At 39.9% G+C, this 13,687-nt stretch overlaps 1 protein-coding gene across 1 annotated transcript in view; it reads left to right on the top strand.

The window, feature by feature from the left end:
• The window catches only part of CRYBG3 (crystallin beta-gamma domain containing 3), an 81,157-nt gene that overhangs the window by 41,808 nt on the left and 25,662 nt on the right, over positions 1-13,687 (top strand). Inside the window, exons 5-11 of the mRNA XM_063419409.1 lie at positions 712-759; positions 1,110-1,225; positions 2,144-2,291; positions 8,535-8,674; positions 9,943-10,057; positions 11,216-11,251; positions 11,955-12,088. Of these exons, the coding sequence (XP_063275479.1) occupies positions 712-759; positions 1,110-1,225; positions 2,144-2,291; positions 8,535-8,674; positions 9,943-10,057; positions 11,216-11,251; positions 11,955-12,088 (737 nt within the window). The remainder of the gene's footprint in view (positions 1-711; positions 760-1,109; positions 1,226-2,143; positions 2,292-8,534; positions 8,675-9,942; positions 10,058-11,215; positions 11,252-11,954; positions 12,089-13,687) is intronic.

The raw sequence follows: 13,687 nt of genomic DNA, 5'->3' as shown, positions 1-13,687 counted from the left end.
GGTAAAATAGGGAAGTATGCATAATAAAAAGTCTGTATAATAGCACAAGATGGATTTTTCCATGTTAAGGACATTTCAACCTGAAGATGATGGAATTGCCTTTCATATGAAAATTGTTTTTTTATTTCTTCTGAGATTAATAGAGCTGTCTTGTATATATATATATAAATATCAGCTTACTGGGCTCTTTGTTTCATCACAGTGTCTTCTACAAACTATAGTTCAGTTAGCAAGTAAATAACATTGCTGCTTCCACAGATTAACATTTCTTTTTTTAGTTTGCTTAAATCAATGGCAGATGAGGGTATGGAAACAGTTCTTCCCGTGTTGTGGAAAATGCCACACAGACCAAATGTGCAACTGAGGAACTCTTTCTACGATGTTGGGAATACTCCAGTCTGTGTTAGATGTACCTTTTGTTCTTTCCTCTGTTAAGAAATGCAGATTATCGTTTGCTGGGAAGGGGTAGTACATTTGTAGAGGTTATAACTTCCATAACAGCTCTTCATTTCTAGCACATGCTGCTTTCTGCTGGTTCACCCAGTTAAATAATTTACACCAGCTCTGAATGGCAGAGAAACAAATCTTGGTTTTTTCTGCTAACAACAGTTGTGTACCTGTACAGGAATAGTGGACCCAGAATAATCTGCCTGTGCTTTGTGCCACTGTTGTAGTTGTTAATAGTTGTTTGCTGTGTCCTTTTGATTTCAGAACCTCATTGACAGGGCAAGTCTCAAATACAACCCAAGACCAGGGAAGGTAAGCAGAGTTTGTGTCACTTACATCAATGTGATGCATGGAATAATTTGTCATGCTGTAATTTTTGAATGGAAAGCATCTGAAGTTGTTAGTCTAATTTTCTGTATTTTTAGTTATTAATAGCATGTGCTTCCCCATGCTAATAGTGAGAATATATTATTTAAAATCCTGCCACTAGTAATTTTGCTGTCTTTCTCAGCAATTGTTGCTTTCATTGGGTAGAGTGTTTCATAAAGGAGGGAACTGTGTAGCCTCTCAGTTGAGTGGGCACAAATTGCAAGCAAAAAAATGACTCTCTGTGCTCTGTGTTGAAATGGGCCCTCATTTGCATGCATTGTGTATTGTTTCAGATTATTATTTATGATACTTGTGGCAACAAAAGTAAACAAGAAGTTCATTCTGATGTGCTAGATGCCTCATCATGGATCTTTCCCACTGGAACAGTACTTAGGATAATTAGAGGATGGTAAGAAATCCAGGTCATATTTAAATAGAGTCTTTCCAAAAGACTGTGTGTGTTCCTCTTGTATTTTTATTTCTTTTGTTTATGACACATGCCCAATCTGCAGTAGTGTCTTTTTCGTGCTTTATAATTAGATTGATACCAATGTAAAAGCATTAAAAAAGGCTTTAAATGCTGCACTAAAAAAAAATACTGTTTCTCCTGAGAGCTAGCTTCAAACAGAAAGTTTCTAATAGAGCCACAAGTGAATTTAGAGCTCTTGCCTGAAGTGCTGAGCCAGTGCAGCCACAATCATGACGAGGAATATGTTTATTGAAAAAAAAAGTGGATTTTTACAGTTCAGTTTCATTATACAGTAGCTGTTGCAAAAGGACCATCAAATGAACTTTCTCAGCTGCCAGTTTTAATATGGCATTGAATGGAATGTGGCTATGGAAGGATGTGTACAAGGAGCTTTGGGAAGCTGGGGCCAGGTCTGTGTCAGTTGTTGCATTGGAATTTAATTGGAGGGAATGTTTCTGACTGCCAGCCATGCATGTCACATTTATGCAGTTTTGAGGCAGCCTTGTGTGGTTTTGCATACATTCCTTTCACATCCTAAGAAATGCTGAATGCCATTATTAGTATGTTTTATGCCTTTTATAGTGTCTGCCTGAACAGGACATGTTTTGATGTGACAGTTAATATATTTTTCATGGTAAAATAAAGCTGTTCATTCACATTGCAATTTAGCTGTATTTTTATTTTATATTTTGTCCTGGAGAAGAACCATTTTACTTTTCAATACCAAAGTAAATGTGACTGCTGAGGAACAGCATAAGAAAGATGTGATATTTGTCTTGGTAAGAAGAGTTTTTTCCTGGGCTTTCCATTAGGTGTGCTCTACCAGCAATGACTCTGTTCATTTTATCATTATTGCAGTTGGATTTTTTATGAGAAACCAAAGTTCCAGGGTCGAAAACACATACTGGAAGAAGGAGAAGCTGTGCTGGATCACCTTTGGGATCTCCCAGGCATAAAACATCATCAAAGAAACCTCACAGTTGGTTCAATCAAACACGTAACAAAGGTACAGACTTTCCCCACAATATTCTCACATGCGTAATTGATTTGTTGGTCACAGTGATGTATTACCAGCAGTGAAAAATGTGTGTAGTGTTCTTGACTTTATTCAAATTTGCTGGGACTCAGTTTTTTCACTTGCTAGGTGATAAATTCCAGGGCTTTTGCTGTGCTAAATTTCCCTTTCTTCCTGAGTTAGGAGCAGGTGTATTATGTTTCTTTGCCACCACCCTCATGTGACACAGGCTCCCCTGCTTTTAGATGTTCACCTGTCCAGTTATTTAACATTTGACAATTGATTCAATTCATATTTTGGAAGATGTTTTTATCTTAAGCTGTCTGCTGTGTGTGTATGGCTTCTGCTTCAGTAGTAGTTGAGTTTCCAATCCTGTTTGTACAGTGTAGACTCCAAAAACTGCTGCCATTCCCTCTACAGCTTCTGTGCCATCTGTAGGATTTCCTTTTGGACCAGTGGTACACCTACAGCACATGGCTCTGCCTACAGCCATCAGTTCAGAAGGCTTTTTGTTGAGAAGATAAGAATCAAATGTCTAAAACTAAATATAATGCATCCATTGTTATTCAGTGAATGAGGAATATATTTTCCAGGTCTTGTGATTTAAGAAGACTTAGTGGTCTCCTTGTTCAGTGTAACAATCCAGTTACTCACAGTGGCCCCTGCTGTGAGTGAATTATCATTTGTATCACAATGTGAAAGATTTTCAGTGAAGTGGTTTCTGTGTTCTCTGCTGATAGAGAGGTCATTTTAAAATTGGTAACCTTTTTGTCATCAGTACAGGGGCATAATGTTGTAACAATTAGAAATACTTTTTCATTCTCTTAAAAAACTTAGAAATTAATTATTATTCAAAAGAGGCTGATTGAAGGCAAGAATAATGAAGTTAACATTTATTTGAGCTAAACAAATTAAAAGCCTTTGACCAATATGTGATGTGAATTTTGGTCAGTAATATGGAAGACAACTAAATAAATGAAATAATTCCACAATAACAGTCAAAGGAAGCTGGATATGTCTTATGTATGAGAGAAGGCTCTTGGATAGGAAAGATACTGTGTTTAACTTCATCATGCTTGATAAAAAACCTTTGCAGTACAGCTAAATAGGTTTGACTTTTGTTCTTCTTCCAGTCTGTGGCTCATTTATATAGGACACAGATGGAAAGCTTTGTTACTGTACACTAGTTCAGTAATCAATACTTTCCTCATGTAAGCTAAACCTCCAGCAGGTATGGCTGGTGAGTTTAGTGCCCTCGCTGGGGCAGGGTTTGTCCTCTAAACCTTCATTCATGAAGGTGTCCCTCCTTTTTTAGGTTGTTTTTCAGCTGCTGTGGAACTGCTTTTGGAAGGTGGTTTCCCAATGTGCTACCTTAATTATTTATTTTTGTTTTTATTTGACAAATAGTGGGTTCTTTTTCAGGCAGCTCGTGTGTGTGTTTTACTGCCATTCTTTATGTCGTAGGCTGTCAGTGTCTTTTCTCCAGGGTAGTTTGGTCACAGTGGCTCTGTGTCCAGTTTGTCTGGCTTGTCTTCCAGTTTTTCAAAAACTTTTTTTTTTTGTGGTCTTTGGTTAAAGGTTGCTCAGTTGCCTTGAGTTAGCAGATTTGAACATTGGCTAAATATTTGAGAAGAAAACAGCTTGCCAAGAAGAGGAAAAACAGAACTTTACTAAGGAAACTGTAGGAGGTACATTTAATTTTTTTTTTACTAGGATATTGACTGAAGAACAGTCTGCCAGTAGCTTTGTGCTCTTGATTTGGCTTCAAGCCTCCCCAAAAAGCAGAGATTCTGTTAACCTTTTGGTTAGCTTGTGGCCTGGCTACACCATGGATATGCATTAGGTGCATCCACGTGTATTTAATTTCAAAAAAATTCTAGGGAGAAGATTCCAAAGAAACAGATTGTGCAAGCAGTAAAATGAAGACCTGCCTGAAATGACTTGGAGCCTGATTTCCTCTAAGGCTAGGCAGCATGAGCCAAGGCTAGCAAAGCCTGCCTGCACACCCAGGTTCAGTGCAGCTCCTGCGGCACAGTCTGCAGCCAGGTCAGTTCTCTGGCCTACTGTAAATACATATTTTGACCTTTTTGCACATGCTGAGCTTTTTTCTATCTGTTTCTGGAAGCCCAGAGAGGGTGCTAAATGTTATGTTCCCAAAAATAAGAGCCAAGAAGAGTTCCTGACACCTCCATTCTGGAATAGTCTTGTGAACCACTATTGTGCAAGGTGACAAGGGATCTGAAACAGCAGTTTATAATCACTGTCTGCAAGATGGTTAGGCAGGAAATAACTGGATTCCTTGTGGAGTCTCCTTAAGCAAAGCTCTTGGTAATGGGATTGTTCACACTGTTACATAAAGGCTATAGGGGTTTTTGTTTGTGTGGTTTGCCAGGTGAAAAGAAGCTAATAATTTAGGCAGGGACTACTTTGTCAGATGCCATAGGAAGATACCCAGCAGCTTCAGATGGTCTCATTTGGTGGCTGGTATTTACAGGACAGTAAACATTTATTTCCTTTGTATTATTTTATTTACCAGCCCTGCTGAGTTCCGTAGCTGGGTTTGGTGGTGGTGGGTGGTAGCAGGAGTGGTACAGTGCTGGAGCACTGGGAGCAAGAATTATGAATGGGTAAAAAAGCCTGGAGGACCAACAGGTCCAATTAAAAAAAATTAAAAAGCTTCAGAAGCAGATAGCATCCTAAAGACAAAATGTGTATCTAAAGTAAAATGGTGTCTAGACTGTATTACAAAGCAATCATGTGAGTACCAGAAATAATTAGGCCTGGTTTTCAATAGGCTCTTCTCTCATCCTTGTTTTGGCATTTCCCTTAAGAGGCCAGACTTCAGTCGTTCTTTGTGCTGTTGTTGACACTAAACCACCCCAGTTCAGCTTCGGTCACCAGAGCTGACAGGCCCAAGGAGAAGACCTAACAGTGCTGAGTTTATTTAGCGCTGCTGGAGCTCTTAGGGCTGTAATCCTGGGTCCAAAAGAGGATAAACAACCAAGACCACCTTGAGGGGTTGGAGCCTTTAGGTCTGTCACTTCTGCTGGACCTCTTGGTCAGGCTAGAAAAATGTCAGATATGCCACTGAAGAGGAATATTTAGTGCTGAAGGCTTAAGGGTTGTGTAAATCCTCTTCAGAAGGAGCTTTCACCTTTCTGCTGAGGGCCATGTTTCTCTTCTGGAGGTGTCTGTAAGTGTTCCACGTGCTTTGTGAACATCCCAGCTCCCTGCACACCACGAGGGAAGCACAGGCATTCCAGGGTGACTGTGTGGAGGTAGAGAGGGATGCCTGGAGGCTGTGACCTACCTAAGCCTTTGCTGGTTGTGCATTATCACTGGAAATGAGCACAGCTGCCTGATCTGTTTGCTGTGCTTTTTATTCATTTTTGCCTCATTTGTCTGTAGGACAATGAATGACACAAGTTTGGACTGCTTGTGGTGGGGGGTGGCACAGTTTAGGGAGAAAACCTTCCAGTTTGGGATCTGGGCTGAAATGCTGTGGTAGCAGTTTTGCATGATAAATGTTGTGTGTGTCTATCTTATTTCCAAATCTCGACGCCTTGCAGATGACAGGGCTTTGGACTGAGGGATCTAGTTCTCCACCTGACTGCTGTCATATTTGTGTGGCTTTCATTTTGTTTCTAAAGATGTTGGATTTATTGGGAATGTTAAAAGAGCCTCTGATAGTAGTGAGCGCTGTTAAATATGCTCAGGCAAATGGGAACATGCTGGGGCCAATATTTACCAAGCTGAGTTTGCATGCTTGAATTGTATAAATAAATGGCATGGCACAGAGTGTACATCTGCATGTATATAGCATTCATCTCATACTGTAATAATAAATGTTACCATTTTCTGCACTCTGTGCATCAGTATAGGTAAATTGAACTCCATATTTAAGTCAAAATGTGTATTTGTGACGTTAAAAAAATGTGCTTAGAAAATATGATGTAGTTCTTGCTCAAACAGGTTACCACCTTTAAAAATAAATATTTGAATTGGTTTTGATGAAGACCTCAGTTTACTGTGTGGCACTTTATGAAAGAAATTTGTGGACTCAATCTAGAACACACACAAAAATACAATCACTGTGAGCAGAGGTTTTTTATTGCTCTCAAAATCTGGAGAGATGGTGATTGATAAATAGGAGAGGCTTTATTACAAATGCTTGTGCTTTACCCACCCTGGTACATTTGTCATCCCTTGAGCTGGAGACTGCCTCATGAGCTTCAGAGTCAGGAGAGCAGACTTGAAAAGAGCTGACAGACTGGCTTTTTTCAGTCTTAAATGAAAAACAAAAACAAAAGCCTTCTACTGAATTAAAATTAAACGTACTCCATCTCATATTCTGTCTGAGCCCGCAGGCAGATACTTTTATTTTGCTACTTGTCTGGTCTTGTAGGTACTTTGTTTCAGAATTCATCTGAAGCCACTAGAAGAGTCTGGCATCATTATTTGTGGAATTCTTCTAGGTGCAACTTTGGATTTTCTGGATCAAGCTTTTTTGTTGGATTTATGAATTTCACCCTTCTTACATATCAGATATTTTTAGGAAAAAAAAAAAAAGCCCACTGACTTCAAATATTTCTCAATTGTCATTTAATAAGATTCATATACATGTGAAAACTATGGGGAGATTTTATTTTTTTAAAATCTTGTCTAGCAATACGCTTAGAATTGAGAAATGGAGTTCCTTAGCATTTTCCCATAAAGCAGCATTGTACTAGAAAGGCTCTTTTCCCAGTTTTTCTGGGTTTGTTAATCTGAAAATAAAAATTCCGGTATTGCAGTTTTAGTTTTAAAAACAATGAGTGAGCATTGTTGCAAGGTACAATACAGAGGAAACCTGATTGTGCAGGAGGGAGAGTTGCCAAAGCAGTATTACTGTGTTACCTCAGGTCTCAGGAGGAAAGTGAAACAATATCCTGAAGTGCATCCATTCTGATTGCCACACTTAGTGCTGACAGTTCAATAGCTAATGAAAAAAAAAATCTTACTAACCAAGAAGTGGGATCTTAGCCTGTGAAAACCCTGCTAAAAACCCACGTGCAGAAGGAGAGCACTGCAGGCGCTGTCACGAGATGAGGTGCTGGTTACAGCACCTCAGGGCTTTTGTGCCCCGTTGCAGGGTTTCTGTGCAAGCTCCTGTGTTCTTCCTTTCAGAAGGCACGGTCCATGCAGGATCTCTGTCATGGTGTGCCCCTCCTGGCTCCTCACCAAATCCAGAAATCGGGTGCTTCCCGGAGGGCACCCTCAGAGACCGCTCCTCATCCCTCTTCTCTGGGGCACGTTTAGGGGCATCTTCCTGCAGCCACCTGTAGGATTTTGGGGCTCTCTGTACGCTGTCCACGCCCTCTGTCCTAAAGCAAATGGGCCTGTGGGTCAGGAGGAGAAGGGGAAGTGTTCTGGGAGGTTATCACTGAGGAGTGAAGTTTTCCAGCTGCCTTCCGCTGTCCCGGAGCACCCTGCTGAAACGGGGACTTGCAGAAGATCCTCGCTGGTTCACGAGGTGTTTGAGTGCTGGGGGAGAAAGTGTTGGCAGTGCATGCTACATAAATACTGCAAAATGAGCGTGGCTCAGTAAAATCCCTGCAAATTCTAGAGAAGAGCGTGTGGTCAACAAGTTTGTTCTCCAGTTTACTCTCAGTAGTAAACCTCCAGTAAACAGAGGTTGTTGTTTTGTGGTAACAGGAAAATTGCTGAAGTGTCTACTTAACAGAATAGACATTTTCTAACACTGATCTTTTTTTCTTTCTTGATCTAAAATGCAGTAGATTTATTTAGCACAACAAAAAACATTGAACTCATATGGTTTGATACTGTAGTTGGATTCTGCATTACAGAACTTAATTGTCATGGAGGGGTGGTGGTGGTGGGAATGTGATAGATATTTCTGGACAGTTTTAGTTAATGCATGCATCATGTGTGTTGTGGAAGCATTGCCTTTTAAAAAAGAAGTCAGTATTATAATGCTGTTCAGTCCTTTGGCTGGAGAATATTTAAACTGGCATTTTTGCAAGTAGCCATAAATTTCTTCTTTGAAAATTAGTGGGAGCTGGAAATTTACCTCCCTTAGCTTTTCTAAAAATTCCAGCCTCCATTTTAAAAAGAATAAAACCCTTCCATCCTATGAAGCCCTGGAGAAGGTGAGAAGATGGGGCAAAAAAGGGAATGTTTGGGGTCAGAGTCTGCAAGCGTGGATAAACATTACCCTTTGATTTGTTTCCACAGGACTGTGGCATTCCAGAGGTGGAGTTCTGCCTGGCAGCTGGTAGTACAGAGGGACTTCCCATCTGCATACAGGGTGCAGTTGCCAATTTAGAAGAGCTGGATATTGAGAAATACCCTTACATAAGAGTCAGATCAGGAGTGTGAGTACTGAACCTTTTTAACAGCATTTTGCCAGCAGGTAGAAGAATATCAGGGGATGAAACTCAGTCAGTAGCATGGGCAATAATTAGGGGGTTTTGCAAGAAATCAGTAAACATTTAATATTCCCGGCCCTGCATGTCAGCATTGTGCTCTGTGGGCTCCTAGTCTGAAGGCATTTTTTCCTACTTGCTGGCAGAAGTCATCAGTAATTCCATATTTGAGTAGCTTTATAAATAGAGGAAGCAGCTCAGCTATAATTAGCTTTTATTTCATTGGAGAATAGATACTGCCTCCCAAGTCACCCACCCTGTTATAACCATAACAGTGTGGCTGAATGAGTGTTACATCATGCAGGCATTTCTCAAGCCACAGCCATATCCTGACATTCTGGAGGGAGGTGATGCAGAATGACACAGGCCCCTGGGTAGCACAGAACTTCCTGCATTGAGCAGAATGGGCTGTTGTTCCCTGGGCCAAAACCTCACAATTCCTGAAGTTTGGGAGTTGTGTGGCTCTTCCCATAAATAATTGCAGAATGACATTAGCTCTTCTGTTACAAGAGTCTTGCCTTTCCACGTGAGCCAGCTCTTCCTTCCCACAGTCTCACAGTATGTCTGTGAAGCTTGAGGTGGTGAAGGAGTTAAAAACAGAATCCTGTCTTAGTTTTGACAAAACTTGGCAGTTTTGAGGAAATTTCCATATAGCTCCATGCCTCTTCCTCCATTCCTCGTGTGGTCTCCTAAACCTGTGTCCAGCTTCTACATTCAGCTTTCTTTTTGATTTAAAACAGTCTGAAGGACTCCCAGCAATTCTAATCATCACATCAAAATTATGATAGCTTTCCAAAGGATTGTTGTAAAGAATCCTACTTTAATAAATTCCGCTGAAAAAATGACATGGGATTGATGTAAGAAGCCTTTTAATGCATAACGTGGTCGTATTAGATAAAATTCAATGCAAACATCTCATCCTCAGTACTGACTTTTTTTTGTATACTCATAGAGTAGTAAGCTGGCTTTTTTAAGTGAATGAACAAATTGGTAGTTTTCTTCTCTTTCATTCACGTTTAGCTTGGTCCAAGAAAATGTATCTGAGCTCTTCCTAGCAGTGATATTGCCAACGTATTTAAATACAGCTTTGTTTTGATGTGCTGTCTAAAACATTATCTAGCTCTTATGAGTACAAAAAAGAAAATACCTGTAATAACATCTTTGTATTTGGAATCTGATTGATGAACTTCCTGAGTAATTTGTCCTTACTGTTCTAGATGGCTTGCTTATTCAGACTTGAATTACAAGGGAGAGATGACAGTTTTGGAAGAATGTGATTCACCACCTGAAATTCCTTCAGCGGATGTAAAATCTCTGCGTCCCTTAAGAATGGTGAGGACTTCACAGTTCCCTAATAGGTTGTGTGCCTTCCTTTTTAGTGGTTGGGGTTTTTTTGGGAGTTTTTTTTGTGGTGTTTTTTGTTTTATGTGGGGTTTGTTTGTTTGTTTGGGGGTTTTTTGGGGGTTTTTGTTGTTGTTGTTTTGTTGTTTTTTGTGGGTTTTTTTTTGGTTGCTTCCCCAAAGGTTTTGACCTAAACACAACTTGGGCTCTGTTGTTCATTCTGGGTTAATCCTCCGTGGTGTGTTTGTTTTGGTCACTGTGATTTTTTGGGCTTCTGCACCCCCCAACATCTTCCTGGGAAGCTGCTGTTGTTGGGAGGAAGTCAAATAAGACAGAAAGGCTCTTCATTTTAATGCATCCAATACCAATTAATTGACCAAAAAGCCCTTCTGAAGTTCTGGATTTTCTTTTTTTCCATTGGGGATGGAAGACCAGATAAAGAGTTTATTACCCAGTGGCACTTCTCTGACCACAGATGGCACACAAATCTGGGGAGGTGCAGCTGTTTGTGGTGTTGGTAGACAGCACTTGGGTCTACGTGTGAGAGAGATGGGAAGGGGGTAACACAGATTTTACTGTGTACATAGCAAGCCCACAGAAAGACAGTGAAAAGCCATAAAGGACTAAAACCTAATAGCTGTCGCTTTAGTCACTCAAGTGAGGTCAGTCTCTTATTCCCTCACAGAGCATCATTCACTCACATCTCCAGAGAAGATGCATTTGTTGTATTTGCTCTTTGACCATAAACATTAATATGTTAGACTCTATTTTCTCTCTGTCCTGCTGTTTTCTCTCTTCTAGTGTTGCACCATTTGTGCTTTAGAAATTTGAAATGCATACAACAAAGCTTTAATTTTAAAAACTGGTTGGCATCAATTAGTTTAAAAACATGTAGTAAATACTTACTTTAGATTTCTGGACCATAAAGGGATATTTTTGAATTGCTTGCGGTCTTAGAGGTTTGTCAGTGCACTGATTTGTTTGTAGGTCAGGTTTATAGTGTGCCTGGCCTTTTGAAATGCATGGCCAGCACTGAAAGTGGTGAATATAATTGCCAAGACTTTGTGTTCTGATAGTGCTATAAGCACGTACCAGGGGGGAACTTCAAGTTTCATATAAATAACTGTTTCCCTCCCCATCTGTTTTTAGGGTGGACTAAAGGTGCAAATGCCAATGAATGTGAAGGTAAGCACAGAGTGCATTGAGAATAAAATATAAGCACATTGGGAATATGAAATCTTTCTGCAAACTGCTTTCCTTTTGTTTGGTGTGTGATCTTTGATAACTGTTCAATGCCTGGTGCTGAAGAAAAATTCCCTAATGCTGTCAAGTTCACTTAGTGTTTGATGAGGTGTAAAAGTACCACTAGTTTGTTTTTCACATATTAGGAGAATGTGAATTTTCTGTAAAGTGAATTTTTCTGACTTGACACGTTAGTCACTGTAATGATACAGGGATTGGGGGAGGTTTTCCCATTTAACATACCAAGTTTAAGAAGAAAAGGAGAGGGAAGGGAGGAAGAGGACAGGAGCAGAACTCTTCCATCCTAGCCCCTATTTCAGTACAAGAGTTGTGAGTGAGACCATCACCATCCTTCCGTGATCTGAGTAGCTGAAAGCTGATCCAAAGCTGTTGCTCCTTTTCCCTCCTTCTATAAAAACATTGACACTTTAGGTAACTTAATTATACAAATACATGCACAACTTGGGTGTTTTTCTGATAAATGATGCAACAGATACAAATATTGTTAACAGCTGATCTGTGTGGTTCAGCAGATGGGGAACTTGAAGGGGCTGTTAACTGCAGTCATGGAAATAACTCGAGCAAAGTACAAGGAGATGCTTCTTGTCTGCTTTTAAAGGATTAAGCTCAACATGATGTTTTCTAGATAATAATATATGAGAAAGCCCGCTTTGGAGGATGGTCCAAAGAGTTTTCAGAAAACATCACTTCTGTCCCAGCACTGTTTGGCAGTGAAGAGGAGTTTCAGGAAATTGGATCACTACGTGTAATTGGTGGAGTGTGAGTATATTTCACCTTTATTTGTTTTAAAATAGAGAAGCACAACAAAATGCTTAGAAGTGCTGACTAAGGGATGCTTGGAGTCTTCCACAGGTGAAATGTTTTGAAAAGAAGGGAGTGTGTATTTCTTTTATTATCAGCTCTTCAGTTATCAGCCTTCCAAGCTAAATGTGTGAAAGGTGTGAAGTCAGTGTTTGCCATTTGGATGCCAATAAATTAAGCCACTTAGTTCACACAGAGCTTTAATTTGTATTGCTTTATACTTCTGATAGTCTCTACTTAATTTGCTGCAATGACCTTGGGTAGGTGTGGTCAGTCTTCAGTTTGGCATTTTAATACCTCTGAAACCTACAAATTGTTTTATTTGTCTTAATGTTTTTCCCATGCCAGCTGTTGCATGTTACCTGGCATTGGGAACGTGCTGTTATTTTCATTAATTGGGGCACTGGATGGATTCTGTGTTGCCCTGCCCCTCCCTGTGTCACACACACACACACAGAGGGCTGTGTCACTCCTGTGTCACAGCTGGGTGCTCTGAGGTAAACTCAGCACCAGCCACCAACCCCTCATGTTGTTCCTTCCCCCTCTCCCAACAGGACAGCACTGTCTGAGAGCAGGCAGGGTGGTTGCTTCTGCCTAAGACTTCAGTAACAAAACAGTTTTCAGAAAATCTTGCTTTTGTTTCCTAAGGGTTTTTCCACTTCAGCGTAAAAATGGAATGACATACATCCTTTCAGGCTGTTGTCAGAATTTTACAAGCACTAAATTCAAAACAAGCTTTATACTCAAATAACCTATTCATAAGTGCATTGTGTGCTCGCTATCTGAGAAGCCTCAGATTATTAAAAATCATTGTTCTGTCTGTTGTGGCAGCTTTTATTTTTAGTGCTGTGGTAACCTCAACAGTTGAATAATGTAAACCAAATGGTACTGAAAGTAAAGCTATCCCTGCCTGCCAAATTTCACTGCCAACAGAATTTGTACAGCAGTTCTAGTATTTACAAGGGAGCTTTAATGAAAGAAATGCTTACAAGAAAAAAGGAGGGTGAAGCACTTTTTTAAATTGACATCCATTAGAGATTTGAAGTTGATATGAAAACACCTTCTTTTAACTGAGCCTTATCTATTTATTCAAAATACTTGAAAAATTACTATTTGTTTACTGCTAAAACATATTCCATATGCAGTATGGTTTATATCTTCAATTTGCTTGTCTGTTTATATGTATACATTTTTAGATTAAAGCAAAAAAATAAATAAGCAGATGAAATCTTGTTCTGCTGAAATCTGTTAATCTTGTCACCAGCTCCAGCAAGGGTAGGGTCTCATCATTTGTTAGCACACTGAAGAGATCCACAGCTTGTTTTTTTTAATCACTCAAAGTTTTGGCATCTAGCTGCATCCTGGGCTCTCCTGTACCAAATATTGCTGTTGGGAGTGTGGCTGGCTGAGAGGAGGTACAGGGAGAAGCATTACATAAATCAGCTATTGTTGGATAAAGAATCACATGGCAGGATTTTGATCCACAAAGAACACTTCGTGGGTGCCTGTTGTGGTTCCAAACAAGCACTGCTTTGTTGTGATACTCATTTTAGTGGT

Source organism: Prinia subflava, chromosome 25 (genome assembly GCF_021018805.1).
Source record: "Prinia subflava isolate CZ2003 ecotype Zambia chromosome 25, Cam_Psub_1.2, whole genome shotgun sequence".
Classification (NCBI taxonomy): Eukaryota; Metazoa; Chordata; class Aves; order Passeriformes; family Cisticolidae; genus Prinia; species Prinia subflava.
Note: the sequence above shows the minus strand (reverse complement) of the source record. Positions and strands in the feature narration are given on the sequence as shown.